The sequence below is a fragment of the Rhinolophus sinicus genome, linkage group LG01 (genome assembly GCF_036562045.2).
Source record: "Rhinolophus sinicus isolate RSC01 linkage group LG01, ASM3656204v1, whole genome shotgun sequence".
Lineage (NCBI taxonomy): Eukaryota > Metazoa > Chordata > Mammalia > Chiroptera > Rhinolophidae > Rhinolophus > Rhinolophus sinicus.
In genome coordinates this window covers 203,363,176-203,390,952 of record NC_133751.1, presented here as the reverse complement: position 1 = coordinate 203,390,952, position 27,777 = coordinate 203,363,176, and the positions used below count along the sequence as shown (strand labels likewise).

Genomic DNA, 27,777 nt, shown 5'->3' with positions numbered 1-27,777 from the left:
TTCTTGCTGATATTTTCCATTTATTTACGGCAGCAGACAATTGCTCTGAAAGTGCAATACTGCGTCACTCCTGCCACAGCCTCGGCTCCTCCTCTGGCAAATACTGGGAAATTCATTCTTAAGAGCACCGTGGACCGCAAGCCTCTCCGGGTGGAAAATTCTTGCCAGTGCCAATGTCACAGGGAAAACACACGCACACATGAACAGAAGGATACAAGGAGAAGAGCCCTGGAGAGAAGGGCCCGTTTCAAATGGAACACAGAGCAGAGGGGTCATGGGAACAGCCTGCCTGTGCAAAGTGGAAAGTGACGCCCCGTCTCCCAGCAGCAACGTACATGTTTGTTAGGTTGGCCCTGGTGCGCCTTTTCCCCTTTTCTCCAGAACAGGTGACACCACAACCATAACTGGGTCCCATGTCAGCGAAGCACAGGTCTCTGGAGTAAGAAAGGAAAAGAGCTCTCCAGCTAGTGTGGAAAATGGGTGGTGTGGATAAACTGACTCCTCAGCCTCCCCTTGAAAGCTGTCGGGCAGAATCCTGGAGCGCTCTGGGGACCAGAGGCTGCCTAACAGAAATAACTCTGCTTCTAGCCGGCATAGGGTCAGCACAGTTTTGATGGGAAAAACAACGACGACGACAACTTTCAAATACTGCAATGACAAAGAGGAAGGGGAAGGATGAGCAGCTCTAGAAAACACAATGGATTAAAAAATCTGAACAAATGAGACCGAAAAGGAAAAAAAAAAAAAAAAGAAACATGAATACGGACAATACAGCTAAGCACTGGGCATGACAAACCCTCACCTGTGAACACACTATGCACACGTGCACCCACAGCCCACACAACAGGGAGACGCCCAACGGAGGGCAAATCCACACATCTGCTCTCTTTGGAGTTTTCATGGCCAATCTGAGTGTAGGCAAAAATGCAGGCCTCCCTGGGATCTAAACAGACCTCGGGAGGCAGCCTTTGCCCCCACGTTGGCCGATGCTGCGCCTATGTTTGCCCGAGCCCTTCCCCGTTGTCTAGAATTTGTTCTTCATATTCCTGGAGTTTAAATCACTGCGAGATCTTTTCTGCTCTCGCTTCACCTCTAATGGAAGCACCTCCCTTTTGGCCCCTATACCCCCGTTCTTTTAAGCAGCAGCATCCCGAGCCAGTGGTGATTAGAGGGTGTTGAGGAGTTGGAAGTAGGAGGAGAGTAATATAAATACAATAAGGAAATGCCTGCTACTCTCGTACAGTTTCTCTGAGACCAGGTGGCTAAGGCCTCCTGGCCAGCCTGCAAGGATAGGTTTTAGGAGAGACCTTAATTTAAGGTACTTCGATCTCTGCTCACAAGAGCCAAGTAGGACGGTGCTCCCTGGACATTGCTGAGGACTGGTGCTTAGTACTTCCTTCCATCCGAGCTGCTCTTGGACTCCTCTGAAATCAGGCCTCCTGAGTCAGGTCCCCAGCTCCGCGGAGGCATGCCTGCTTATTTCTAAAGCATGCCTGCAGCAGCCTGCAAGAGGTTTCTGTGGGCGTCCTGTGTTAACATGTATACACATGTGCTAACATGTGTACCAGGAGCCGAGGGCTGAAAGCAGGTGTTTCCAAGCCCTGCAGACAGGCACACCATGCAAAGAAAGCTGTCCATCATGGTCACCTTGTCTTCAGGTGTCCCAGTTTCAGGATCACAGAATTTACCACATTACATGTTAATACCTGCCAACAACCAGCTTCTGCTTCCCTTCCTCAAGGAAGGGCATGCAAGAATCCACAGAAATAGGCGGGATGCACAGGCCCTGCTCACCCTCAGCTCCAAAGCCTACACTTGGAACCTCCAGTATAATCTCGCTCCTAACCAACTGGATTCTGCTCCAGCTTAATTACAGTCATACCTTCTAAGCCACCTCAGTGAAACGCGTGTGGCCCACTGGATTGCAATTCTAAGTGCAGCAGTGCCTAAGAAAGAAAGAGTCCCACAGGAAGAGGGAAGGCTGGAGGGCATAAGGCAGGAGACCACGCAAAATCAGTAACACCTTTTCAGAAAGTGGTGGGCTTTGGGGAAGAGGGGAGTGAAATAAACAAAATGTCCCAATAATTTAATGGCAGAGCTAGAAGACAGCATTTACAGCTATTCCGAGACTCTCGAACAAAAAGCTCTTCCTGGATGCACAGACATTCATAACACTGATAATTCTCAGTTGACAGCTCTGGCTTGCACACGTGGTGACGACGCCCTTCGTACAGCAAAGAGCACGACAGAAGGCCCAAGAGGCATCCGGACAGCGCACAGCAAAACGAAAGGCTGAACTCCCCCCACAGAAACCCATTAAAAAAAGCGTGTCTATTACAAAGTCACGTTTGCTGTTTCTCCACTTTACAAAGTCCGCGATGCTGGAGGGTGTCTAGTAGAATCCGTCCTCCAGGAAAGAGTGCAAAAGGGAGCACACAGCTCAGGGATGTCCCTTCAGTGAGCAGATGGAAGGCCCAGCTGGAGACCTCCCATCCGTTTTGGACAAACACACACATACAGAAAAGGATTATTGCCAGCTGGTGGACTTTCACAATGTGATTTTTGTATTTCGAAAGCTTGAATTGTCCCTGAAAGAAAAACGGAGAAAACAGAGCATTCAATATACAGACCATCTATGGGCAGCATACACATACCGGGGGCCTGGGGCCCTCACGACACACCCCAGGACCGTCCTGCCTTGCTAATCTAAGGCCAGCACAGCAACCCGCCTCCCAAGTCCCTTCAAACACTTCGACTCAATTATTTGCAAAAGCAAAAGATTAGAAATCACTCAAATGCACATCAGGAGGGGACTGGTTAAATATTAATGTTATGGCCCATTCATACAATGGGACACTGTGTGTAGCTTAAAAAAAAACAAGGAAGCTCCCTGGAATACGGAAAGATCGCCAAGAGAAATTGATGAGTAAGGTGCAGGACGGCGTGCACATGGCACGTTTCCTTTTGTGTGAGGGGGTGGGGAGACGAAGGCCATAGTCCATAGTCGCTTGTATACATAAAAAATCTCTGCAAGACTCCACAAGAAACCACCAACAGTGGTTACCTGGGCCAGGGGAAGGGGCCACAGCGGAAACTGGCAGAGGGAGTAAGAGTGGGAGGGAAACCTCTTTCGCTCTCTTCCTTACACACACATATAAACACGCACATTTAAAAAAAAAAAAAAAAAAAGAAAGAGAAAGGAACCATATGATTGTATTATGCATTCAAAAAAATCAACCCACCAGCCAACCAAACAACCCTCCGTTCAAAACTTAAGCTGCTTACAAAGGAATATCCCAGTGGTCAAATCTAAGTACCCTTTACTTTAAAAACTTAACTATAATTCTTGAAAGAGAAGCGTGTGTGTGTACAGGCGTGTGTGCGTGTGTAACAGACGATGAGGTGACCTCCTACTTGCCTTCTATTGCAGACAGGTTTGGCCACTTGCTAGTAACCATTTCTGTTCCCACTAGAAATCCAGCGACATCTTAAAGGTTCATATCATCCTTTGAATTTCAAAATCTAAGGGCTGGAAGGGGATCTAAAGGTCACCTCATCTACTGCTCTGGCCCAGTGCTTAAGACTTAAATGTGTCTGAAATTTTGAAACAGAAATTGTCATTAAGCTGATTTAGGAGCTGTCATGTCCCTTTCATTTTGATGGGGGCATTGTAGGAACTTTGGCTTACTGACCTACTGGAAAGGTGCCACAGCTGAGCACACGGCAGTGGGTCCAGAGGGAACATACCCAGCCCAGCCAAGCAGTGTGCCCTCCTGCTACCGGCTGACAGGTTCTCCCCCACAATGGCAGTGGCTGACAGTGGCTAAGAGCCCTCACTACACAGAGAATGACTGCAGACAGGTACACTGAGGGGGGGAACGAGCTGCTGTAGGTGAACTCGGGCCAGGAAGAAACTGACGTTACCGCAAAAGCCCACTGGTACCTTTGTAACTGACGTGCATGCCCGTGGAGCTCACGTATCAGTGGCCACTGAGCATGTCAGTGATTTCCACCTAAGGAGTCGAAGACTCATCACAAACAATCTCATGGGGCAAGCATCTTTTCTAAAGGGGCTTTCAAAATGGCAGAGCCCACTGAGGTGCCACAGGTAGCTAGCAAAGGGTAAGGAACATATCCGATCACAGACAGAGGAAAGCAGGCGAAACTGACGTGTGGGCACTGCTTCTGAGACCCCTTAGGGACGAGGAGCTAGAGCCCCGAGTCTACATGACACAGGACACCTCCAATGACAAAGAAGTGGCAAGGAAGGAATGTTTGCTGCGTTCCACTTCCTCCCTCCTGAGGCCACCTCTATCCCTACTGATTAAGTAGCACCCCAAAGTCAATCAGCAGGAGAAACAAGACTAGTGAGCAGAGAGGCAAGGTGGGGGAAGGCGGAATCAGAGTTTCCTGACTACGGGAGAATTATCCATCTTGGAGTAAGACAGGGCAGGCAAGGATCTGGACCCAGCCATTTCAGCTGCTTCGTGACAGAAAGAAGAGAATTTTCAGGATAAGTCATCACCGTAAGCAGGTCATCTTTTGGAAGAATTCCTGTCCTGTGCCGGCGTCAGGCCAACGACAAGTTCTTTCTGTGGCAGGTAAACTGAAGAGCTCTGTGACACTCTGCCATTTCGATACTTAGCATTGAGTCTAATTATTTCCATTGCCATAGATCAATTCACAGTCAGAAAACCTAAGAAGTCACAATCATTCTAAGGTCTATTTGTAAAATGGAAAAGAAGGGGAGGAGGAAAGGAGCCAGGAGAAGCAGTTGAGTTTTTCCAGGGTTTGAGATAAAAGAAAAAAAGAAAGCAAGCAACAAGGGTGGGTGACAGGCTCCTGACAATGACAAGCTGGTGGCAGTTGGTGGCTTTGGTCCAGCCTTTCTAAAAAAAGTGCGTTGAGAACAGCTCGGTGCCAAATTTAGTCTGAGGCATGTGTTCACCTCAGACCAGCTGGGAACTAATCCTCGGTTATGTCCCTCACCCAGGCAGCAGCGCAGAGAGCTCAGGAGACAGGGAAAGGGGAATGTAGACAGGAAATGGTAGAGGCCACAGGCGACTTTTGTTGGTTTCTAAAAAGATGGGCCTCTGTTCTTTTGAAAGCAAACTGAAATTTAGAAAATCTAGTGAGCTCCCGAAAAGTAGCCTCTCTGGCCACCTAGCAATGTTGGGATGGTGCATGGGCTATGGGGAAGGATTTTGTTTTTGGTTCTGATTTTTCAATGACATGAAAGATCTTTTGGAAGGAAATAAGAAAATGTTATATCCTCATCTGTGAATTATGTAAAATAAGCAACTGAGACTGAGCCCAGTGTATTGATTTAAACGGGCTTTTCAGACATCAAGGTTTCTACTGTATCTTAATTTACTCCAGAAGAGTTTTACATTCCAGGGCGAAGGACGCGGCAGCTGAAAGGCCCACACACTGGAGAAACTCCTTCTCTCCTGGGTGACCCTTTGTCCTGATGACAGTCCTCAGAAATAGCAGAGCCCCATCCAAACTGGCTTCCACCTTCAAATTCCCAGGCAACTTGGGGGAAACTGTTGTCCAGACTCTCTCGAATGGCTTTCACGTCTGCTGTGCCTCCAGACGACTGCCTTTTTTTACTTGGAGAGAAATGGCCAAGTATAAATTCTGGACAGAATGAACTGAGGTCGCGGTTAGCTCCTGAGCTGGACAACAGAGTGAGCAGGGTGGTCAGATCCTCAGCAGAATGCTTCCTGCTCTTGCAGCAACCTGCCACTGTTCTGGTGTCCAGAAGGGGCACCAAAGTGATTCTGGGTCCTCTCGGGAAAGCTGGGGGAGCCACCGGGAGGCGCCCTACCCAAGTCTGCTCTGAAGGGACCTGTAAGAGCACACTCGCAAATCGGCCCCCAGACTTAAGCACACGTGGTCTTCGGGGGGACCCTCTGGCTATCAGCTGTCCACTCCAGGCCAGCTCTGGCTTCCTCCTGGCTCCTTTCTGCATATTGGATGAAACTATAAACCTCCTAGGTTCAGTGGGGCAAATTTCCATCTCTAATCTCCCACTGAGGGACCACACGAACTTCATTCCCCAACAATACAGATCACTGCTCCGGCGTGGTGGCCCAGACACAGAAACAACCAGAATCCTCCCCCAGCAGCCAAATGGGACTTCTAGTGGAGCCACGGTTAAAGGGGCAACACTTATGTGTGATGGAAGTCAAACGAAATGTAATGGTGTAAGATACCAGAGGGAAAGGACGTGTGGTTCAAGAATGATTTAAACAGCAGTTTTGATTTCTTCATAGGTCATGATTTGCATAGGAAGTGGGGGGGGGGGAAGGGAGAGGATGAGAAGGCTGAGGTGTCAGGGCCTCGGACACAGCAGCCCAGACAAACACCAGCGCGGTGTGTCTTGTGGGAAGACTCTTTCAAGGTTAAATCAATAGAGATGAAGTATGAAATCTTTTTCAAATCTGTTAAGAAAATGGAGTGAGTTGATTTTTTTGGTTAGTCTCTCATACGCCTTTTAGACTTCCAAGGTTGTGCTTCAAAGCAGCAGAGCAGCTAACCTATGAAGTGTTTTTCATCTGCTTCTACCGTGTTTCCCCGAAAATAAGACATGGCCGGACAATCAGCTCTAATGCGTCTTCTGGAGCAAAAATTAATATACGACCCAGTCTTATTTTACTATAATGTGAGACTGGGTCTTATATTAATTTTTGCTCCAGAAGACACATTAGAGCTGATGGTCCTGCTGGAGCTTATTTTCAGGGAAATACAGTAAAAAAGACCTGGTGGAGAGACAAGAAAAAGAACAAAGAGATTCCAAAATGGCAATTATGCAAATATATGACTTTTCGAAGCAATTCAAAGGTATTTTTCTTGGGGGATTTTGTGTTAGCTAAGGGGAGAGGGAATAATTTTAAGTTTGCTTCCATTCTGACTATTCCAATTTCATTTTAAAGCCTTTTTTTCATGGAACCTAAGATTCTACTGATTTTCAAAGGTATCATCATTTTATGTACTTTAAGAAGTAAACATTGCCAATTAAACTATGACTAAAATCTTTCTTATCACATTCACTGTAAAGACCCACATTTTAGGGATATTAAAAGCAAAAATAATCTTAGAAATAATTAAATATGGTCACATTATTAAAACAATTCAATTATAGCACCTGGCCTCTGGACATTTAACTTAATTTACTTCTAATATCTGCTATTTTTCCACCTGCAAGCCACTGTACCCAACTGTACAGCTCATGCAGGTTTTTCCTCCTCCTTCTGCATATTAGCAGCCACCTCAGAATTCCATGTCGACTACCTTTTACAGAGAAACCTTTTAAATTGCCATTTTTGAAATCCAGTATTATCATCTAAAAACAGAATTTATAATAAAGGATCTAAACTATTAAAAAAAAGAGACATGAGAACAAAAAATGTAAAGAGGCAAGAGGGAGCATTTTTGAGACCTTGTTCATCCGTCATGTGTCACCAGTTTGGCTCAAATAAACTCTTGGAAAAATTCTTTAAAAACAAAATTTAAATAAGTGAAATCATAATTTAAAAAAAAAGAAAAAAAAAAAAAAGAGGCCTGAGCTGGTCATTTGGTGCAGGAATTCTGGGACTGTTCATCTGCTCACGTACTCAGACCCCCGGCCACCTGCTTCCATCCTTCAGTGGCGTCCTCTGTCTTCCAGCCCGTCTGAGGGAGGCAGGTCTGCTTGTCTTGTAAAAGCCTCATTTCCTTCCTGGGAAGGGGGCATTCTGAGGCAGCTACCACAGTTGATACGTTCTGTTCCAATCTTAGAAATTCTCTATTTTGTAGGAATGGTGGTTGGGTGGGGGGTCGTTACAGTCCAGGAATATGCTCTCCGGTGGGGCACATGCAGATACCGTCCTTGCATCCATTCCTCTCAGCCAGAATAAATGTCCCCGATGTCCTCTGCTCACAAAGCAGACGTGGACTTGGTACTCTTAACTGAACCACAAATGTCCTTCAAGGGAACACTTCAGTTGACCCAGCCCTGGGTACCCTGGGGCCTCTCCCTGCCAGTGAATATGCAATGGTCTAGTTACAGTACAACCTGGAGCTCTGTCTCCCCCGGAGCCCCGACACCTACCCCCCAGTTCTCATTCACCACTGGAACCCCGAATTCTATCACCATTTCCTCACAACTCACAACCACCACCAGCAAACGAGACATACCTCTCACCTAAGCCACGTGGCGGCCTGTAGAGCTGCCCTGTGAGCCACAGGGCACTGCCCGACGGCTGAAAAACGGCCATGTCTGGGCAAAGGAAAAAGGATTTGTGGCACATCTATGATCACGCAGTGCTGGCATCAGAAGAGATCTGAGACACGCTAGTCCGGGGAACCTCGTTTTCCAAATGAGAAAACAGAGGAATGGCGAGGTTCAGCAGGAGACGTGACCCAGGGAGGACGACACGCCAGCGGCTCTGGACTCAGTGTTTTTCTCTGAGACCGTGACAATCGGTCAGAGAGGCTACGCAGACTCAGTGCTGGCAGAGGCAAGGTTGGGAGTAAACAGGGAGAGGGCAGCCCCGGGAAAGCGGGGCCGTCCGGCTGAGAGGTACGTCACAAGGTTACAGAGAAGATAGACAAGGCCCTACCCTGAGTGAGAGACAGAGGGGGAGCGTCCGATCAGCGGCCGCTGCTGTTCACCAGGCCATGAAACTCCTCCCAGGCCCTGACAAACCAGAGACAAAAACACAATCGCACATTCAGATCAAAGCGTTTTAACAGAGAGAGCAGACACATAACCCCACATCCCACGTCAGACGCCCTCAAGGTCGAGTGCGGCCCGCCCACACCTGGACACAGTGGCGGTTTCCCACCTAGACCTTCCTCAGCTTAGCAGTGATGACCAGCACCTTTCAGGGACACTTGGCACTCCTGCGGCTTCTCCACTGGTAAGTCTGGCCCTCACTATGCTCTCGGGGGTTTGCAAGTCCCCCTCTCCACTCCCTCAGCGAGTCTACCAGGGAGGCCCATGAGGTCAGAGGTCAGAGCTCAGCTCAGCCATCACTGCAGACACCACTTCACTGGACCGAAGGGCAGCAGTGGGACGTGAAGACAGGTGGTACGAACTGTCTTCATCAGGCCTCGCCCTGAGGGTAAAAGCAGGTACCCAACAGCAGCCAGGATGGCTAAAGACGCGACAGGGCAACTAGACCGCATTCTCTGCTTTCACGTGTCCAGCCTTCTCACCCTTCTAACCTCAGACTCCACATTTCTATCAGGTTCCGTTCCGTTTCTGAAAGTAACCATGTAACTGTCTTAAAATTAAAACTGTGTAGATCACAGCAGTTCAAACTTCCCAGGGAACAAAGCTCATTTACAACTTCCATGCTGATGAACTCAATTTAAAAACTGGGGTTAGGAAGGGGTAAGAATGTGACTGAGGGGTACAGTCTCAGGGTGGTGCTCAACAAAGAATAGGCCTGGGGGGTGGGGGTCGGGGGGCCTGCTGGTTGAGATATGAGGAACCCACCCCCTAACGCACCTGGAAGCCACCTCAAGTTTTCTCAGAGGAAATGATGTCCTACCTTATCACCCTGGCCACTTGTCAGCCCCATTAGGGACAAAGTAGCTGGTAAGTTCCCTGGGAAGTACACATATGATGGGGAATTTGTGCTTCTAAATCTCAAATTCCTTTTTGTCAATTATTCCATCCTTGGTTTAAAGGGGTAAGAATACCCAGGGTGCATATCATGTCACGCACTAGGTTTAGTATCATGGCCACCAAAATGTATTTTATTACCAGGCTTTCTACAGGTAGCTTTACTTCTTCTTCTGACGGTTTCTTCAGAGTATTACCAAAGCTACCAATATATGCGAACTGAACTGAAGAAAAATGTAAGACCGCCGAGCAAGTGAGCAGCCCGTCACGTCACAAACTCAGTTTCCACAGCAAGACTCTGCTCCACAGCCCATCCTGGAGATGGTAATGTGATGAACTCTTTGTGAGTCCGTGACTGACGTCAGGAGGACATTTCACTCTTCACTCCAAATTAAGATACAGGCAAAGTAAAATCCGTGCTTGGGCAGTGACCCAGGAAACCCCTCTCTCGTTTTAACAGTGAGATTTAAATTCTCTTTTAAGCAACTTAAATGTCAACAAGAAATTGTGTGGTGTGTCGAAGCTTCCTCTCATTTATCCTTTTGTTTCCAGAAAGGCTTACACTAGTCCAAACAGCCGTTCTGTGTCAAGAAACTGCAGGAATGTGGGTTTCAGAGACCCCTCTAATCCATTCCAGTTATTGGACTGCCCTCCCATTTTCTTCAGAAATACCTTCCTCACATGGTAAACCCCAACAGGAAGAATCTGGATAAAGAAATTTCCTCACAGGGATTCAGTGGCAATAAAATAGTTGGTCGCAGTCATTGGTCCAATCACTCTTATTCTTGCAGGCAACGCTCAGCTAAGAGCAAATCAACCTAAAGCTGGGTGCAAATATTCTAGCTATTTTCCATCTGGCATCCCAGGCATTTTAGGTAATATTAAAACTTGCTTCTTTTAAAGGTAAAAAAAGAACAAGTTAAATGTTAAAAGTGTCATATGAATAAAGCTTTTAAAATTACTCTGAGATTGATATAGCCTACAGGGACTTCTGCACAAATTCAAATAACAGAATTAACAGGGTCCCTTAAAGACCACTCTTGTCTCAGCTCACTGACCAGTGAGCAAACAAAGCAAAGATCTCATTTCTGGGTAACTCTACGTGTCCCCATCCCCACCCAGTCTGGCTCCCAGCCTCACTCTCAGCTGGCCCTGGACACTCATGGACAAGCCCAGCCTCCTGCTCATCCGTGCTTTCTTTGAACACTAGCAGGGGAGTATGTTTCATAAATGCGAAGCCAGGCCAGCAATTATGCCAGTGTAAGCTGGTCCGCTGGGCTATGATTTAGCTGTAACAGGAGAAGGGATGGTTTGGTCCTTGCCTGCAAACCTCAATGCTTCAGTACAATGAAATCTAGACATGGTCAAGGAAATCCCCCACGATCTGACCCAGTTTTCCTCTAGAATAAGGAAATAAAAAGTCACCTACCCTTAACTTTCTCTGCAGAGGGGTCTGGTCAGTCTCCTCAACACTGGGTCCCAGAGTGAAGCTGGGCCTGTGTCCCCCTCCTCCACTCCAGGCCGGATGCACAAAGGGATTCAATGGGACTATTCCCAAGAGGAATTTCCTCACACAAGACACTGCTGCTTTATATGGCTCTGCGCCCAGTTATATCTTGGTGGTCCCATGATTCTGGGTTGCAAGTCCGGCTGTTATGAGATTTCTTCTCAAAATGGAGGATAGTGAGTCCCCTGATGCCTACAAGGACCAAACCTGTAGAACCTCAACTGCGAATGACCTCACTAAAAGGAGTCATGCACCTGAGCTAACACTCAATTTAACGAGGTTCCCATTTCTCAATGGGACCCATTCAGCCTTAAGAGGTGAACTGTTGGCAGTACAACACGGGCAGGGGCGCAGGCAGGCATCCCCTACGGAGCAAAGCACAGCTCACCAGGCACTGTGTGTGTCAGCGTTTGCCTCAGCTCACCCAGGAGCGCAGCAGGAAAAGGCCACAAGCAGTGTGATGGGGGTGGGGGTGAGGGGGCTAGAAAAACCAAACCATTGAAAAACGACGTTGGAAATGGAACTGAAACACAGGAAGGTGGAGGTCCACTTGACTGAGAACCTTAAGCCACTCCTAAAAATGCCGTCCCCATTTCCGGCGGCCCTGCTCTCCAGAATACTTTCTTCCTTCATTTCCCTTGAATTCTCAAGTCCCTGCAACAGCTGTTCCTTGGCTCAAACAAAGTCACACCTGGGTGACAGCCACAGGAAGCAGACAAAGCAGACCACATATGTGACTCTGATCACATATGGTCGGGCTGAGAGGGGTCTCGGGGGCAGTTTGGAGCTTTCTGGTCAACTCTTACTCAGGAGGGGGACATCAAGCTCACCCCTGGCCCAGTTATATTTGCTGAAGTAAGGTTAATACATGTGACATAATAATGGAAGGCAGGAGGGAAAGGCCACAGAAGGTGACTCTTTGACAAATGCTGCAAACAGAGAACAGGCATCTCCACATACCAACACATCTCCCATTTCTAGGGACTCCGACCAATTTTGGATACACACTAAACAAGGCAGTGACACAAACACCTCCAGAACATGGAGCCCAGGGTGCCGGCCCGTGTGTGTGCTGTGGGATCCCGTGCCCCATGGAGACCGCTGGTCAGTCAGGATGGCCCAAGCACAGAGTGCTGCTGCCCAAATGGGTCAGCCACTTCAGAAAACTCCACATTCTGCCCACAGCCGCCTTCACAGATGCTACCAGGCAACGTCTCTAGTGTCTGGCAAAATATTTGTCTCTGGTTTGGTGGTAGCTCCCAAGGAAACCTGCAGTCACACGAAGCTTGCTGTGATTCCGCATGCAGGTTAGGGGTCTGCAGGCCCGGATGCAGCTCACACAAGCCAAGCCACACAGCACAGGGGGGCTGGGACGTGCTATGGTCACGGGGCCTGCGGAGCGAACTCACACAGGCCGAAGCTGCTTCGCACCCCAGATCCTGCTGCACAGTAACCCTGGGAGAGAGGGGACGGCTGGCACCTGGAGGCCTTGCAAGCAGAGCGAGCTCAAAGACAAAGATGACCTAAGGGGAAAGCAGAAGGGAGAAGGCGGGCAAAGAGCTTGTGGCTTGGGCAGCAATGGCGGTGAGGAAGCCCCAGGAACACAAGGCAAGGAAGCTATACACATACAGCCACATACAGATGGAAGCAGGGCTTTACCTCCAAGCGAGAGACTTCTTTGAAGTAAAGGCAAACAAAGTCAGCGAAGCCAAGGCCAAGGGTCCCCCTTTCCAACCTGAGCGTCTTTCCAGCCGAATTCTGTATCAGAAACCACTGTCCTTGTTGTGAGCGTGACTAGATGGAAACTAAAATTCAAGTACCAGAAAACGGGGTCTCATTTTGAGAGCTAGATGTCACCTCATCATGTCAGACCTCAGCAGAAGTGGAACAAAATACCACGTGACACTGTACAAGGGGCTTATGGAAATGAAGCTGCATTCCCCTGATGGCCCTCCGTGGAGAAGTCTGCGCCATTCCTTAACATGGTGACAGTCAGGCTGAAAGGCCACTTCTTTGATGCGCCATAAAGAGCAAGAGCATGAGACAAGCTAGTTTAGCACCATTTATTAAGTGATCTCAGCTGTTGTTGTAGCTGCTGCGTGTCAGCCTGTTCTTAAAACATAAATGCTCTTCCAACTCCTCTTGTCCAGGACAGAAGGATCTTCCAGGTAGCACGCCAACAGAACAAGAGGCTCCGATGATGCCAGCTTCAGTGATGGTGCCATCCAGAGAGGGAGAGGGTCATGGCACATTCAACCGCGACTTCCAGAGGTTTTGAAAAAGGAGCCTTTGGGGGCCCAGCCTGCCTGGCATTCTAGTGGAAGTGCAAAAGGTTGGCACATTGGGAGAGGAAAGAGAGGGAGACGCAAGGGAAAGTAGCATTTGGGGGTCATGGAGGGTTTTCTGGTCCCTGTAGCTGCAGGGCTGGAGTACTAGGCAGACCTCTGGCTACAGCAGTGAGCAGCAGACTAAGACAAAAGCCCACAGGTTCTCCTAGACTTGTACACATTTCTGTAAAAGTCAGGAAGAACTGCCTCAGGCTATTAGAGAGGGAGAACAGTGGAGGGGGAGAGTTGAAAAATACCTCCTTCCCTTTCCTATCCGGGTGAAAAGCTTGCTTTTGGGGAGATGGGTTGGGGGAAGGAGGGGAAACCTTGGGAGCCTTGAACATAAGAGTCTAGAAAAAGTAGACGTGGATCTCTCCAACGTGCACGGAGTCTGGCTGGAGGGCAGAAACTACTTCTACCCCCAGAACAAAGAATAGGACAACTCTGCCTAGAGGAAAACAATGCTAACACAGGACTGCTAAGTCAAGCCACCAGGGCCACGGCTAGCTAATAACTCTTGGTGGCTCCGATGAGACACATCCGGCCATGCGATTATGGACCAACTCCTGTGCAGCGTTCGCAGTTAGCAACTGGCCCTTGGCTAGTAGAAGCCAACCCCTCCCACAGCACTGCCTGTGGCTGCTGCACGCCATCGCTGGGCTCGCTACCAGGCTTCAACAAGAGTAACACGGTGATGGCATCACTCACGAGGATGATGATGGCAATAACATTACGTGGCCCTGTACGAGCAGTCTCCACCTGAGGACCTCCAATTACAAAGACTCAACCAGCCTCCCAACAAGCTGTTAGGTGAAGTGTGATTGTCCCCCATTTTACGGATGGGGAAACTGAAGCAGAGTGGCAGACTTGCCGAAGGCACGTACTGATGCTGGAGTCGAAGGAGAGAACTCAGCCTGAGAGTCCTGACCCCTAGCTGGCTAGCTCTCCCTCCAGTTACAGAAAACCTAACGGCCACTCCCCACTGAATGCACTTGTGCCATTCGCTGAAGGAGCAAGCCCCACCAGTGACTCTCACGTGGGGACCTCCAGCGTCATGTCCCTGCGTCTAGGTAGAGCGCAAAGCTTACTTGCCTGCTGGCATTCACGATTCTCTTAGTTTCTGCTCTCACAAGCACACTATTCTGCTTCCTCTAGGATTTTGGCTCCACATACAAGGAAATGGAGTCGCCATTCCTGATAAGAACTCAATTTCTCAGGACAAAGAAACAGACTGAAGCTAACAGGTTAACAAGACATGCGACAGTGGGGGAGGGGCAGACAGGGAGTACTTGCATGTGCAGTGAAATTATCTTTAAAAAACAGCAAGAAAAAGAGCGCTTTGTCTTTCGTTTTAAGACAGGGTTAGCCCACGAAAGACAAGACAGCCTGTGTAAGTAGAGCAAGCCCAGGCGCTGCGGCTGGGGTTCTGCAGGGGCTCTCAGAGCAGGCGCACAGGGAGCCTCGCCAGCCAAAAGCGGCTCCCAGTGGCCAGAAGCCCTAGAGGGGAGGACTGGTCTGTCCCTTCTCCGTAAGTCAGTCTCCTGTACGACCACATTGCTCTGGACCCAACTAAGGACCTGCTTCTGCTAAGCTGAGGGAGACGTCCCCCCAAACCCCCCCAACACGTACTTGATGCTGTCGGTGTGGGTTTTGTATTCCATAATGGTGTTGGGAGGTAGGTTAAGCACTCGCCGAAGCGTATCCCGGATTCGGGCTGTGGTTGCTTGGTCGCTGGCAGTCTTATTCCATATGGAAATAATGTCCTCCTACAGGAGGAGCAGAAGGATTCATCAAAGCACACCGGAGGCAGGAGAGAGCAAAGGCAACACAAAACCAGACCTGCCCACGGGGAGGCTTACCTGAAACCGGACAGAGACCACAGCCCCACAGATCTCCTCCCCAACCATGAACTGTTCCCCTAACATGGCCAGGATGAGATTCTCCCAGCAACGGGATGCCAAGCCCTTCCGCAGCCGAATAATCCACTTGCCACCATTTTTATTTGCATCATCCTGGGAAAAGTCAGAAAGCACAAAAGTTAAAACATGGTTTCACAGCTGTTTTCTTTTGCATGAAGTCAGTAAAAAGCCAAGGACCCCCTCCCTGGACACCGAGAGGTCATGTCACCTTCCAATTATTCAACTTCATAGGAAAAATGATGGTAGAACCAGGGAGAGAAGAAACAGGAAAAGAAAAAAAACAAGGGAATCCTTATACAAGCCATTATCAAAAAACGGCTAAACTACCCCTTAAAAAGAATCCTCTTTTTCCGGAACTACGTTAGGAATCGAAATGATGTCAGATTTCAAACACAGATCATTCCTGACTTCATTTGCTAAGAGTTTACCAAGCATCACCAAGTCCCAAATACACAGACATGAAGCCCTGTCTCTACCCAGACTCAGTCTAGTTAAGGAGACAAAAAAAAAAAATTACAGCATCCAGTCTGACGAGCGCTGCTGTGACAGAGATATGCACAGTAAGTGAAAGAAGAACGAGACAGAAGTACTCAAGCAGAGGACACACTTAAGCTGGGTCTTGCAGAACCTAGGAGTTAGCCAGGCTGAGCAGGTGAAGGGCTTTGGGAAGCACAGGGCTGCAGAAACTCTGAGTGTGAGACAGAGATGCGAAGGAAGGCTCACTGCACTGAAAGGAAGATGAGAGATGATGGGAGATGGGGACTGAAAGGCAGACTAGGTGCAAGATCCCGAGAGCAGTGGAGGGCTGCATATGATTAAAAAATATTGGGGGGCGGGGGGAAGGATGTGCTCACATGTCTTCTAGAAAATGCCCTGGTACCAGAAAAGAAGATGGATCATAGCAAAGCCAAGAGATCACAGAGCTCAGCTCTGGGTCACTGGTTATCGTCTGTAAGCTTATTTATTACCCATTTTAATCATAAGTATACCATGGTCACATATCACACACACACAACCAGGTCTATGGGAATAAGGGTCATTTTTTTTTTAAAAAAAAAAAAAAGCTCTTTAACGTTGTTGCAATACCATTTTAGTGATAAAACCATCTTGCAAAACCACCCAGCACCAACCCACCCAGACAGGTACTAGCACTGTGTCTTTTCCCAGACGTCCCCATTCTAAGGATGTTACTAAACACTGATGCAGTTTGGAGAGAAGACTTTAAAATGCTTCTAAACTTGGCAGGGCTAAACCCCCCCAAAAACAACTTGCTCAGAAAAGCAGTCCAGAAAAGCAGTCTGAAGCCCCTACTGCTCACCTCCCACATGGGTTTAATTCCTTCTTTGAAGAGATGAAAGTCACTGTGGCCTGTCAGGTCTCCGGGACGTACCATATGGCTGTAAAACCTCCAGAACTGCTCCACCTGTGGAGAGAAGGCCCGAGCACCAACCGTGTGTCTTTTCTCTGAATGAATGCAAGATTCATTTAAGAGAGAGGCACCAACATGGAAGACACACTGTTACAGGCTGCACTTTGGGAGGATACATTTTCATCTGGAGGACCGTGTGGGAGGGAAGGCATGTTAGACCAAAGGACATGGTATAGGTGGGTAAACGAAACACGTCGTATTGCTGATACAAGAGCAAACTCTTTAGGTGAGAAATGCCAGCCTCAGCCAGGAGCCTTAGTTGCTGAGGTCACGTCAGCCAACACGCATCCTCCCGCAGAAGCCGCAGGATAACCACCGCATGTTGTGAGGACCTTGTTTTACACCGTGGAAACCCTTTAGTCCTGAGGTATAGGGAGTCCCACATAACCTCCGCCTGAATGTACCTTTTAGAACAAAATCACCTCTTGATCAAAGACTGTTTACTGGCAAATAGAGCTACAACGGAATACACTTAGTTCTGTTTGTTACTGAGTACACGTGACAGAGCCAACTACGTGCACGACTGTCCCCCATGGCGCCTTTGCAAGGCCAGGATGGTCCAAAACCAAGCAAGGCGTAGTCTCTCATCCTGAGGGTTTCAGCCCCTCTTCTCGGCTAGAACACTTGTGCTTCTCCTTGCTCCCCCTTCACAGTCCTGTTAGCAACGTAGACATACTTCTCAACAAGTGTACGCTTACTGATGCTCACCGTGCTATTCCTGTTTCTCATAGCAGTGCCTCGGTAGGAGGTTACGTCCCTGTGCCTCTGTGATTCAGAGGACACCTACCAAGTGCTGGCCAGTGAAGAGGCCACTTTAGGAGAAAAGACAAAACGTGGAACAGTTTGAAAAGAAATAGTTGGCATTTGCCAACACACTGAAAGCAGGTACTGAGTGCACAGAGCTGCAGGTCTTCTGTCCAGATGTGGAGAGCAACTGAGGAGAACCAGACCTTCTACTGTGTGAAACGGCTGTCCCTGCAGTTCCTCTACAGACCAGGACATGCGCAATGTCTCACAGAAGTCAGGAAAGAATGTCATTCCTAGGACTTCAACACAGGGTCTCATCTCAGCAACTGCTATGCTTCCCTGCACACTGTGATCTGGGATGGGAAGTGGCTGTACGTAAACAAAGAGCAATAATCTTTTTCTGCCCTAACACAGTGGGAAGAAAGAAAGTGCACCCACTAGAAGCTTTGGCTCACGGTGTATTAGGAATGGGAGAGGGGTGGGGAGGAGAAAAGTACACAAACCAGCCCCAATTCCCCAATCAAGCATTGTTTTCTTAACGGTTTAGTCTCCTCCAATCTTACACCCAGACTATACAATCTTACAGCCACAATCTTATATCTAAATCATGAGAGATAAAGCAAGCAGCTCAAGAAACATTATTAAACTTTGATTTTTTTGTCCTTCTCTTCAGGTAATTTTGGTTTTTGAAACCAAAAGATAAAAGAAGTGTTCAGACTCAGCATATGAGGTTCAGAAATTGCCTCAGCTACCTTACCCATTTTACAGTTGAGGAAATGGCTTCCTGACTTGCCCCAGCCCAGAGTTCAGCCCCCGAGCAATGACCCTTGCGGCTCCCAAGCCTAATGCTCTTTCATTTCAAAATGCTGCCTTCTCAGTCTCCCTGATGCAGGAACTTTTCCATGTTGTTAAACGCCAGGACTAAGGACTAATGAGAAATGCCGCTTTGGGTTTAACAATTCTATTTCGCAATAGAATTATGTTCTGTGAGGAATTTCATATTGTGAGGCATTTCTTAATGCCCTGGATTATACAACAGCAGACTGTAAATCCTGTCGCCCACCCAGTGAGCATTAACCCAAGACGATGCTGTGAGAAACTATGCAACTCAACATACGTACCAAAAGAATGAAAACAAAAACCTCTTTTCACAAGTTGGGTAAATATATATATGCTTTCCTTAAAACGAAAAGAAAAATGCTAGAAACATTTGTAATCACCACCAAGTAACTGAACAGAACCCCGAACAAACACCTACTCTCCAGTTCAGTGCCTTCTCTGATCCTCCAAGGACTCCTCCGGCTGTTCACAACATAATGGCTGCCATTTTCCTGGAATGTCTCCCATTCCCACAGAGCAGGTCATGACATTTTTTGTGACAGGTTCAGGAATGTTTGGAATACAGCTGACCCTCGAACAACACGGGTTAGAACTGCGAGGGTCCAGTTATACGTGCTATTTTTCCAAATGACCCAGGCAGTTCAAAGCCGCCGTGTTGTTCAGCGTCAACGTCATGGTTAGGAACCAGCACATGCGGACGGCCGACTGCAGTTACACAGGATCGCTGACCGGCGGGAGGTCTGCGCCCCCAACCCCAGCGCTGCTCAAGGATCAACTGTATATGGGTATTTTCAGAAACTCAATTCTCTGCCAAGAATTTCTTTCTCTTCTGATCACCTGATCAAAATTTTAAACTTCAGGGTGGCTGGATGGCTCAGTTGGTTAGAGCACGAGCTCTGAACAACAGGGTTGCCGGTTCAATTCCCACATGGGCCAGTGAGCTGCACCCTCCACAATTAGATTGAAGACAATGAGCTGCCACTAAGCTTCTGGAGGGGCGGCCGGATTGCTCAGTTGATTAGAACACAAGCTCTCAACAACAAGGTTGCCAGTTCAACTCCCACATGGGATGGTGGGCTCCGCCCCCTGCAACTGAGGATTGAAAAAGGCGACTGGACTTGGAGCTGAGCTGTGCCCTCCACACTAGATTGGAGGACAATGACTTGGAGCTGACGGGCCCTGGAGAAACACACTGTTCCCCAATATGCCCCAATTAAATTTTTTTTAAAAATTGTATCCTTGACCTTTAAAAAAATTTTTAAATTTCAATCTTAAACCCATCTCCTCTGAAAGAGGCTTTCCCCAAATTGAAATTAATCCCTTCCTACCTTAGAACTCCCAGAGCTCACTAGCCACACCTTCCCAAGGGCACTTCTGTCTCCCTATATTATTAGAAATTCCTGGCCTTGCCTTATTTCCCTAAAGGCAAGGTCTTAATTCATTTTAGAACCCTACTAGTGCCTTGAATTCATTCAACAAACATTTCTGGAACCAAATATGCACCAGTGCACAAGCTACTTTTAATATTTCAAAAAAGCCAAAATTTACCAGAGATAAGGGAGCATATCAACTCCGCACAGTAATCAGATGACCTGATGAATAGTTATATGTGTAGTATATCTCATTAATAAACGAATAAATAGATAAAGTTTGCCTACTCATTGAGCCCCGTCACGCATTCTGGTGCACTGGCTGAGTGAGAGAATATGGGCTTTGAATGTGGCTTTTACGGCCCGTCCAACCTGAGTCTCAACACTGGGTCCTCTACTTAGTGAAGTAAATGGCAACTGACTTGAGACTTTAGATCAGATACTTAGTTTCACTTTTCTCATTTGTAAAATGTGGATAACATACATCACTGACCTCACAGGGCCATCGTAATGATTAGAGGAAGTTACGCACAGTGCTTATTACTGGGTGCTTCCTCTGTACTGATTTGTTGTCATGGTTACTGTCTATTAGTTTCCTTTTCTAGTGTCTGCACCTTAAACAGGACAGGTACCTCAATAATGACAAGAAAATAACAAATCCTGCATTTGATTCTGCCCAGAGATGGAATGTACAGCACGCAGGAAGTGCACAATAATCTTTGTAGAACAAGACTGGCTTTAGTTGCAGACAGCTTCTCAGGGCACACACTCCCAGCTGTCTGTGAGAGCGCCAAGACGCAGCTTGGGCTCTCTGTTCTGACAGCAACCACAAAAACAATTATTACAGATTTCATTTCCTTTCTGAAGACAGGAAAAAGATGCCACTTTATACATAATCACTAACCTGTCCAAAACTCTGATGGGAGGTCCTTAAATACAAAAGAGACTTCTGAACTTGACCATCAAACTTCATGAGAACAGACACCACGTATTATAAAATTTTGCATCACCCCTGACACTTTGTACATAGTAAGCATTCAATAAATATCTACTTAAACAAACCTGTATTTTTGCACTGTTCCCTTCTGATCAATTCCATAATTCCCATACTTGCTACCTACAGATGTCCAGTGAGAAACCTAAGAAGGAACAAATCTGACCTCAGAGACTCAGATCAGTTGACTGAGGAAACCAGATTCCTAAACAGGTTTCCAGGAGGATCAATACACACAATATAAGCACAGGCATGAATTTACTACCAAGGCCCATGACATTAAACTCCGAAGTACTCACGGAGGCAAAGGTGCCGATCTGTTTGATATTCTGTTCGTAGCTCTGCGAGCTGGTGGGACGGCCGGGGGTTCTCCTGGAGTACCAGAAAGTGTAATTGTACTGCAGGGGGTGCTCTGCTGGGCCAGGGACAACAGCCTGTGAATTAAACAAGGTGTGTTAATCCCGGGCATTTTTCACATGCTCTGAGACTGAGAAAATATTTTCCAGTGTCACCCCTTCCTACCACCACAGCCTAAAAAGGATACATTCTCAATGATCTGCAACTGGACCTCAGATTCTGCTGACACAGTAAATTTCTTTAGTGGTTAATTGATTCTAAATTCTTGTAACATTTTATCAGTGTTCTTATGGCTTTTGTAACTTTCTACTTCATAACATAGGTACTTAGTTTCTATCCTATCTCAAGTATTTCCAGGCCCAGCACGACCTCCTCTACGATATTCTATCACTTACCTGCTAGTGACCTGGGGCAAGCTATTTAATCTGTTTGTGCCTCAGATACTTATCTGCAAAATGGGGAAAATAATAATAACTATCTCATAGGGTTACTGAGAAGATTAAATAAATAGATGTAAAGTGCTTAGCATAGCGCCTGGCTCATAGTAAGTCGGCTACTATTATCGTCACTGTTAAATGTAAGCTTCTTGATCCAGTTTCATTCACTTTTGTGTCCCCTCAGCACCTAAGATGCTTGCATTTAGAAGGTAGTCAATATTGTGGAGTGAAGCAATTCGTAATTGCTTTGATTTTTCAAGAAAGAAATTGATCCAGCTATCTCTCATTGTCTACATTTTCTCTTTTCCAAGTCACTTTCAGCTTAGACTATTACTGACTGAAGAGTCTGAAATTTCAAGGCATGTGCAGGATTTGAAATACTCAGCAGCATCTTATGAAGCACTAACAGCCTTGTTCAACCCCAGGGTTAACCTCCCCTACCTCAGGTTAAGAGAATGCTGGAAAGCAAGAAAGCATCTCAAGGGCCTGTGACAAGGGAAAAGTTCTGAGTTCCCAAAACGAACTCTAATGATTGAACAATCTTTTCTTAGAAACAAAATCAGATTATTACAAAACAGTATGCAATCAAGTTCATCGGTATCTTCTAGACACCAACTCCATGCGATAACCATGTCTCGAGCCCAAAGGCACCCACGTCTGTGCAACACAAACCCACCTTCCTCTTGCCGCCGCTCTGACTCTTGTCTCGTTCCGTTTTTTCCTTCTCACCATCTTTCTGTGCGCTGTTTTCTTCATTCTGCTCATGGTCCCCACTGTCATCATCTTTCAATCTAAATAACAAAAGCAAAACAATGTCAATCCGTGATTGAGCGGACTCTTGCTTACCTAACAAAGGCACCAGGTCACGAGAACTACCATAGAACCAACCCGAAGTCACTCAAACTACTGGCAATGAGATGAGAGAAAGGCAAGGAAACGCAGAAAGTGAATTAGGAGGATTAAACGAAAGTGAAATACCCGTCAGCTAGTGTATGAATTCCAGAAAGCACCATCTACCAGTTTCCTAACAGGCTGTGCAAAGAAACAAGAGGTAAACAATTTAAGAAATTGTTTTCTCTGCCAAAAATCAATAATGAGAAAAGTTTCTGGAGTAAATAACTGCTCTGGCACTTCAAATGCAGTTTAAAAACGACCTGTCTTTCTTGCCACTTCTAACCATCCCTTCCATCCTTTGCCACTGCGACTGCTTTAGCTCAGGCCCCCTCGTCATCTCAGTTATTACAGTAAACTCCTAAATGGTCTCCCCAGCACAAATCTGCTCCTCCCCTTTTCCATCCTCCACACGCCAGCAGCATGATCTCCCTAAATGCCAATCTGATCATTTCATTTCCATGCTTAAAAGTCTCAGCAGTCACTTACCCTTTGATGCCCACCCAGCAGGATAAAGCACAATGAATGAATGTAAGCTACTCTAGAACCTGACTCCTGCCTAGGGCATCCTCTTTCCCTCCCCCACCCCCCAAAGCAACCTACATTCCCACATCTGTGCTACCTGCAAACACCTTCCCCCTCAGCCTGGGGAGCCACTCCTCCCACATCTGTTTTTCCTACAAGATGGAGGGATCCCTTAGAACCGTGTCTTATTAATCTCTGTATCCCCAGCACCCAGGACATGAAGATGCTGTCCTAACATGCAGCACAAGTTACTGAATCAATGTTAAAAGAAGTGACTGACTATCTTCTTGCCTCACAGGTACTCAGGGCCTTGCTCAAACATACTGTAGGTGCTACCTTTTCAGGAGCAGTGAAACACTCCAAGGCTTTCAGGTACACCTAAAGTTCGCTGGATCCAGAAGGTGAGTTCACAAAGATGGTAAGAATGCTGCTTAGTCTAGAGCTGGACCAGTAACTTATCACGGACCTTCTCGAAAATCACCTTTCTCGCCCTAATGACTATCTAGTCAAGTGGAATTAGGCACAATTCTCAAGAAAGGTACTGGAAATGCTCAAATTATAACTCAGATATTACCCTATACAGATACAGAAACCTGCTGTAAAGCATTTTACATTTTTTTGCCCACGAATCCCCAGTGCCTAGCACATAGAAAGCATTCAGTAAGTATTAGAATGTGTGAGCTAGCCATGTGTTGGGGTGCCTGCTCTGCCCATTTCACAGCCCTAGCTGTAGGACATACGCAGGTGGTCATGCACTGTGCCATGGAAGCCCCCGGCCCCACCCTGGCCAAGATATGACTATGAAGGGCATTTGACCACAGGGCAGTCCAGCCTGGCCAATAACCTCTGCCTCCGGCAGGGCCTTGCTCAAAATTATGAGCACGTTCCTCCCTCACCTTTTCATCCACACGATGAAAGATCACCCAGAGTCAGAGCTGGGGCAGTCACATAGAAGCCATACAGGAAAAACCACAAGGGAATAAAGACAAGGAACACAAGCAGAGAGAGCCAGTGCGGGGGGAGGAGGCAGGGAATGAACAGATGAGCAGAGAAAGTGGAGGGGAGCGTGGTTTCCTTGCTGCCATTTCATTGGCTTGGTTCAACCACCCTGGACTTCTGGGAGACCATTATCTGTACTTACAATACCCCTTCCCCTTTAGGAAACTTACGTTGGTTTGGTCTCCTTTCCAAAAGGAGCCTGTCTAGCACACAAGTCCCACAACATTCACCAAGCACCTACTGTGTGTATCAGACACTACAGAGAGCGCCTGACCGAGGAGCTAAGGTACACGACTGGCTTCACATGGTACACAGGCCCTTGCTCTGCCTGCCTGCTCCCCACATACTCCTGTCACTGTAGCCGTGACCTCACCCCTCTGTTAGGCTCATTACGTGGTCTCTTCTCGGAGCGCCGTCTTTCCCCACTTAACTTGTCCTTCAGGACTCAGATTGAGGGCCATTTTATCTTGGCAATACTTTCCAACCTCTCCCTAGGCCAAGCTGGGCTCCCTTCGTCTGGACCTCCCCATATAAATGCTTGTACTTGTCACAGCTGTACAGTCAGGGCCAGTGTTTTATCTCCTGATCTAGAACATCTCATGGGTTTTTCTATAGCACAAGCCCCAAGACAGCTCCTGCCTCTCTTCTTTAGGGCATACCCCAGGGACACAAACCATTTCCCTCTCTTCTTAGCTCTCAGCCCCCCACTACATCCTCTGGGTTCCCTTTGCTTTAAGTCTTGGTTGAAGAGGGATACAATTACCCAGCATCTCATTTTGCTAGAGCCCCAAGCAAAGCATATAACATCCTTTCTTTTTAGTGGCTTTGCTGCTAACCACTACTAGAAAACAAAAATAACAACAAAAATAATGACGTGCGAGGAGAAACAACACCGATCCCTGAGTCACACGTCCAGACTCCCTTCTAAGACAGTAACTGGAAACCCTAATGGGCCTTCATCTTGAGCTGTCATTTCTTGAGGGTGCAGCTAGCCAACCACCTTGCCCTCTGAGCCTCCACTTAAGGCAAGTCATCTGTATCCTGTCTTCCAGAGGCTGCTCCTCCCATCTTGAAGCTGGATTTGAGCCAATCCAGACTGAAAAGTCAGTGCTCCCTGGACTCAGGCAGGGAATTAGCATCTCTGAGGCTGTACAGCAGACCGAGTGGCACCTAATTAGCTCACCACGTGTACGCCCAGGTATGTCCTCATACTCTGACCACAAGGCTTCCTTGTGGGTAAGAACTTGGTCTGATTCATCTTTATATGTCTACTATCAGACAGTGGCAGAAAACAAACATGCTTAGTGAATGGATTTCTAAAATCAGAGCAATATAAGGCAGAACAGGATGAGAGCCAAGTAAGCGGTTCAGACAAGAGTTAAGGAGGGGCCAAAAGCTAACAAAGACATAAGAGGAGCAAATCAAGTTTGGCATCTAGATCTGAAAACCAAGCTTATCGGAGCTAGGACTGCAGTACAGGGAAACAATCTTGGGGTTTGCATATGCACCCCAAGCAATGGCAGCTAAGGACTTGACAGGTGTAGGGGGCGGGGAGAAATTCCAGTCCTGGGTTAGCAACTTCACTCCTAGAAGCAGAAGCCACACAGTGAAGGAGGCTGGAGTTCTTTCATCTGAGCCCACAGCTCAGATTTAATCTGATGCGACCACAGCACTCAGCTGCAGGCACTGGACTTTTAGGATTCTGGCAACTGAAACTCGGCCTTAGGGACCAAGTGGTGAAGAGTGGCAGAAGCCAAGTGGCTAAAAACTGCAGACTTTTTGCATGAAAAACAGTAACAACAAAACCAAAACTAGGGGCAGGAGTGCTGTCTTCAAGTGCTCATTTCAAATGAAAGAAAGCTTTGTTTTTTTCCTGCATAACTAGAAGACAGATGTTAAAAAATTCTGGCACAGGATAAGGAATAGTTAATAATTACAACTAATTAAAATGGACTCAGGTTAATTTTTGTCAAGAGGTACCTGGGTGAAGGTTAAACAACAAATCTGGGTTTGAACCCCACCATATGGCCCTTGCTGTTGTGGGCAAGTTACTTAACCGCAGGAAATTTCCTTTTCCTTCTAAAAGGCGGTACCGAGATCCCCTTCGCAGGGTTGTTAAGGACTACAAATAATATGTGAGAAGTATCTAGCAAGACGCCGTGGAAGGCATTATTATCATTCTGTTTTTAATTGTTCTTTTCTATGGTTTTATTAGGAGCATTATTACCCTTCTTCAATTAGCTTACTGCAGACCTCCAAATGATTTGGGCAGGACTGGGCCACATGACCCATAAAGTGCCTTAAGATAAAACTTTGATTTGTTCCATTCAGTGAAGGAAGGGGACACAGGACTGGCAGGAAAGTACACTGAGGCAGGACTCAGGTGTGGAGCTAGGTGTTGCAGGGTTTATGATGGGGGCGGGGGTTGGTGCAGAGATGGGCTCAGCTATCCAGCAGGCTGCAGACGCACTCTGCCAAAAGCTACTAGAAGAGCCCTCTCAGCAACCGAAACAGTCCTGAGGGGCTGCCCGCAACGTGGGCATCCAGGACCTCTGAACGTGCGCACCAGCATTCACGGCGCTGGGAGAAAACCAACTCCCCACCAGCCGCAGCCTGTCACAACCTAAACTAATAGCAATTCCACTTTACATTCATACCTCACTACTGAACACTTTACCAAGTACCGTTAAGCAAGGCTGCATGTGATTTGACCCCTATCACACCCCTGTGTGGCAGCAGGGTGGTAGCAGGGCACTAACCACTAATGTGGCTTGGGTACCAATGGCTCAGAGACGGGGTAATTTTTCCGCTGTCAAATAAGTGGTAATTGGTGGGTGTGGGACTGGAAATGCAGGTCTTCGGAAAAGACAGATTTCCTAGAAGAGGGCTAAGGCCATCATCTACCTTAAGATACAATCGCTGGGGGGAAATATGAAACATTACTTGGCCTTTTCTTTCTGCATCTCCAACCTGATGCTGGAGCCAGGAATCAGAACATACACAGCAGTGCAGGGCCGGGCAATGACAAGTATATCGTTTGGGCAAGAAGCTGGGCAGCTCTTGGAGAGTGAGTTGGAGGGGACAAGGCGGGGGACGAGGAAGGAAGCAGGAAGGGTCTCAGGACGACGACGAGCACTCCGTCAGGGCTGAGCCCAGCAGCCACATTTCCTCACTGCCTCGTCACAACTCTACGCCACGGGCTCTACTACCGTCCCCACTTCGCAGATGAGAAAACTGAGACCCGGAGCGGGGAGGTGACCTGCCCGGGCCAGAACGAGTGTGTGAGGAAAGCTGGGTTCGGAAATTCAGGAACAGCCAGGCTGCGGAAACACCCAAACCGCCGACGTCTCCGCCCTGCCACCCCGTTGGCAACCGGCACCCGCGGGGCTAGGAGTCCGAAAGCCTCCTGGGCACAACCACGCCGCCCCGGCCCCCGGCCCCCGCGCTGCACGCTCGGCCCCGACGGCCCTGGGGTCCCCGGGCCCCCTGCACCCCGCCTCCCCAGTCCCCTTCTCCCCACCGGCCGCCTGGGCCGGATCCAGCCCGCAGCCCGAGCCCGGCAGGGAGGCCGGCGCCGTCGACCTGGTGTCGCCGCGGGTCGCGGCGGGGGCCGGCGCGGGGAACGGTTGGGGGAAAGGGTCCCGGGAGGCGGCCACGCGCCACTTACGCGTCGAACTTGTTGTTCATCCTCCCGTCGTCGCCACTGCCTCACGGACTGACTTCCGCTCCGCCGGTCCCTCCGCCTAGGGCCCGGCCACTTCCGGTTGCGCGCTGTGCATCGGAACGTAGGCGCGCTGGCCCGGTTGGGGGTCGGGCATC

General features: G+C 48.0%; 1 protein-coding gene across 3 annotated transcripts; it reads right to left on the bottom strand.

The window, feature by feature from the left end:
• On the bottom strand, window positions 1-27,777 carry EIF4E2 (eukaryotic translation initiation factor 4E family member 2). Of its 3 annotated transcripts, XM_019739774.2 has the most exons (8): window positions 27,626-27,777; window positions 22,220-22,334; window positions 21,049-21,183; window positions 16,688-16,792; window positions 15,310-15,462; window positions 15,080-15,216; window positions 8,607-8,683; window positions 1-2,588 (listed from the first exon to the last, which is right to left on the bottom strand). In XM_019739774.2, exons 1-7 carry the CDS (start codon window positions 27,643-27,645, stop codon window positions 8,638-8,640), a joined length of 711 nt encoding a protein of 236 aa, XP_019595333.1. In that variant the 5' UTR covers window positions 27,646-27,777; the 3' UTR covers window positions 1-2,588; window positions 8,607-8,637. The 3 variants fall into 3 exon arrangements, with proteins under 3 accessions (XP_019595333.1, XP_019595334.1, XP_019595332.1); XM_019739775.2 differs by lacking the exon at window positions 8,607-8,683; XM_019739773.2 differs by lacking the exons at window positions 1-2,588; window positions 8,607-8,683 and adding an exon at window positions 13,173-13,437.

What these genes read in the sequence shown, in the direction of transcription:
- EIF4E2 (XM_019739773.2), bottom strand. Translation starts at nt 27,645, where the DNA reads ATGAACAACAAGTTCGACGC. An exon ending in ATGAACAACAAGTTCGACGC is followed by an intron (nt 22,335 to 27,625) that starts GTAAGTGGCGCG and finishes TTTGTTATTTAG; the next exon opens with ATTGAAAGATGATGACAGTG. An exon ending in TGGTCTCTGTCCGGTTTCAG is followed by an intron (nt 15,217 to 15,309) that starts GTAAGCCTCCCC and finishes CTCCTCCTGTAG; the next exon opens with GAGGACATTATTTCCATATG.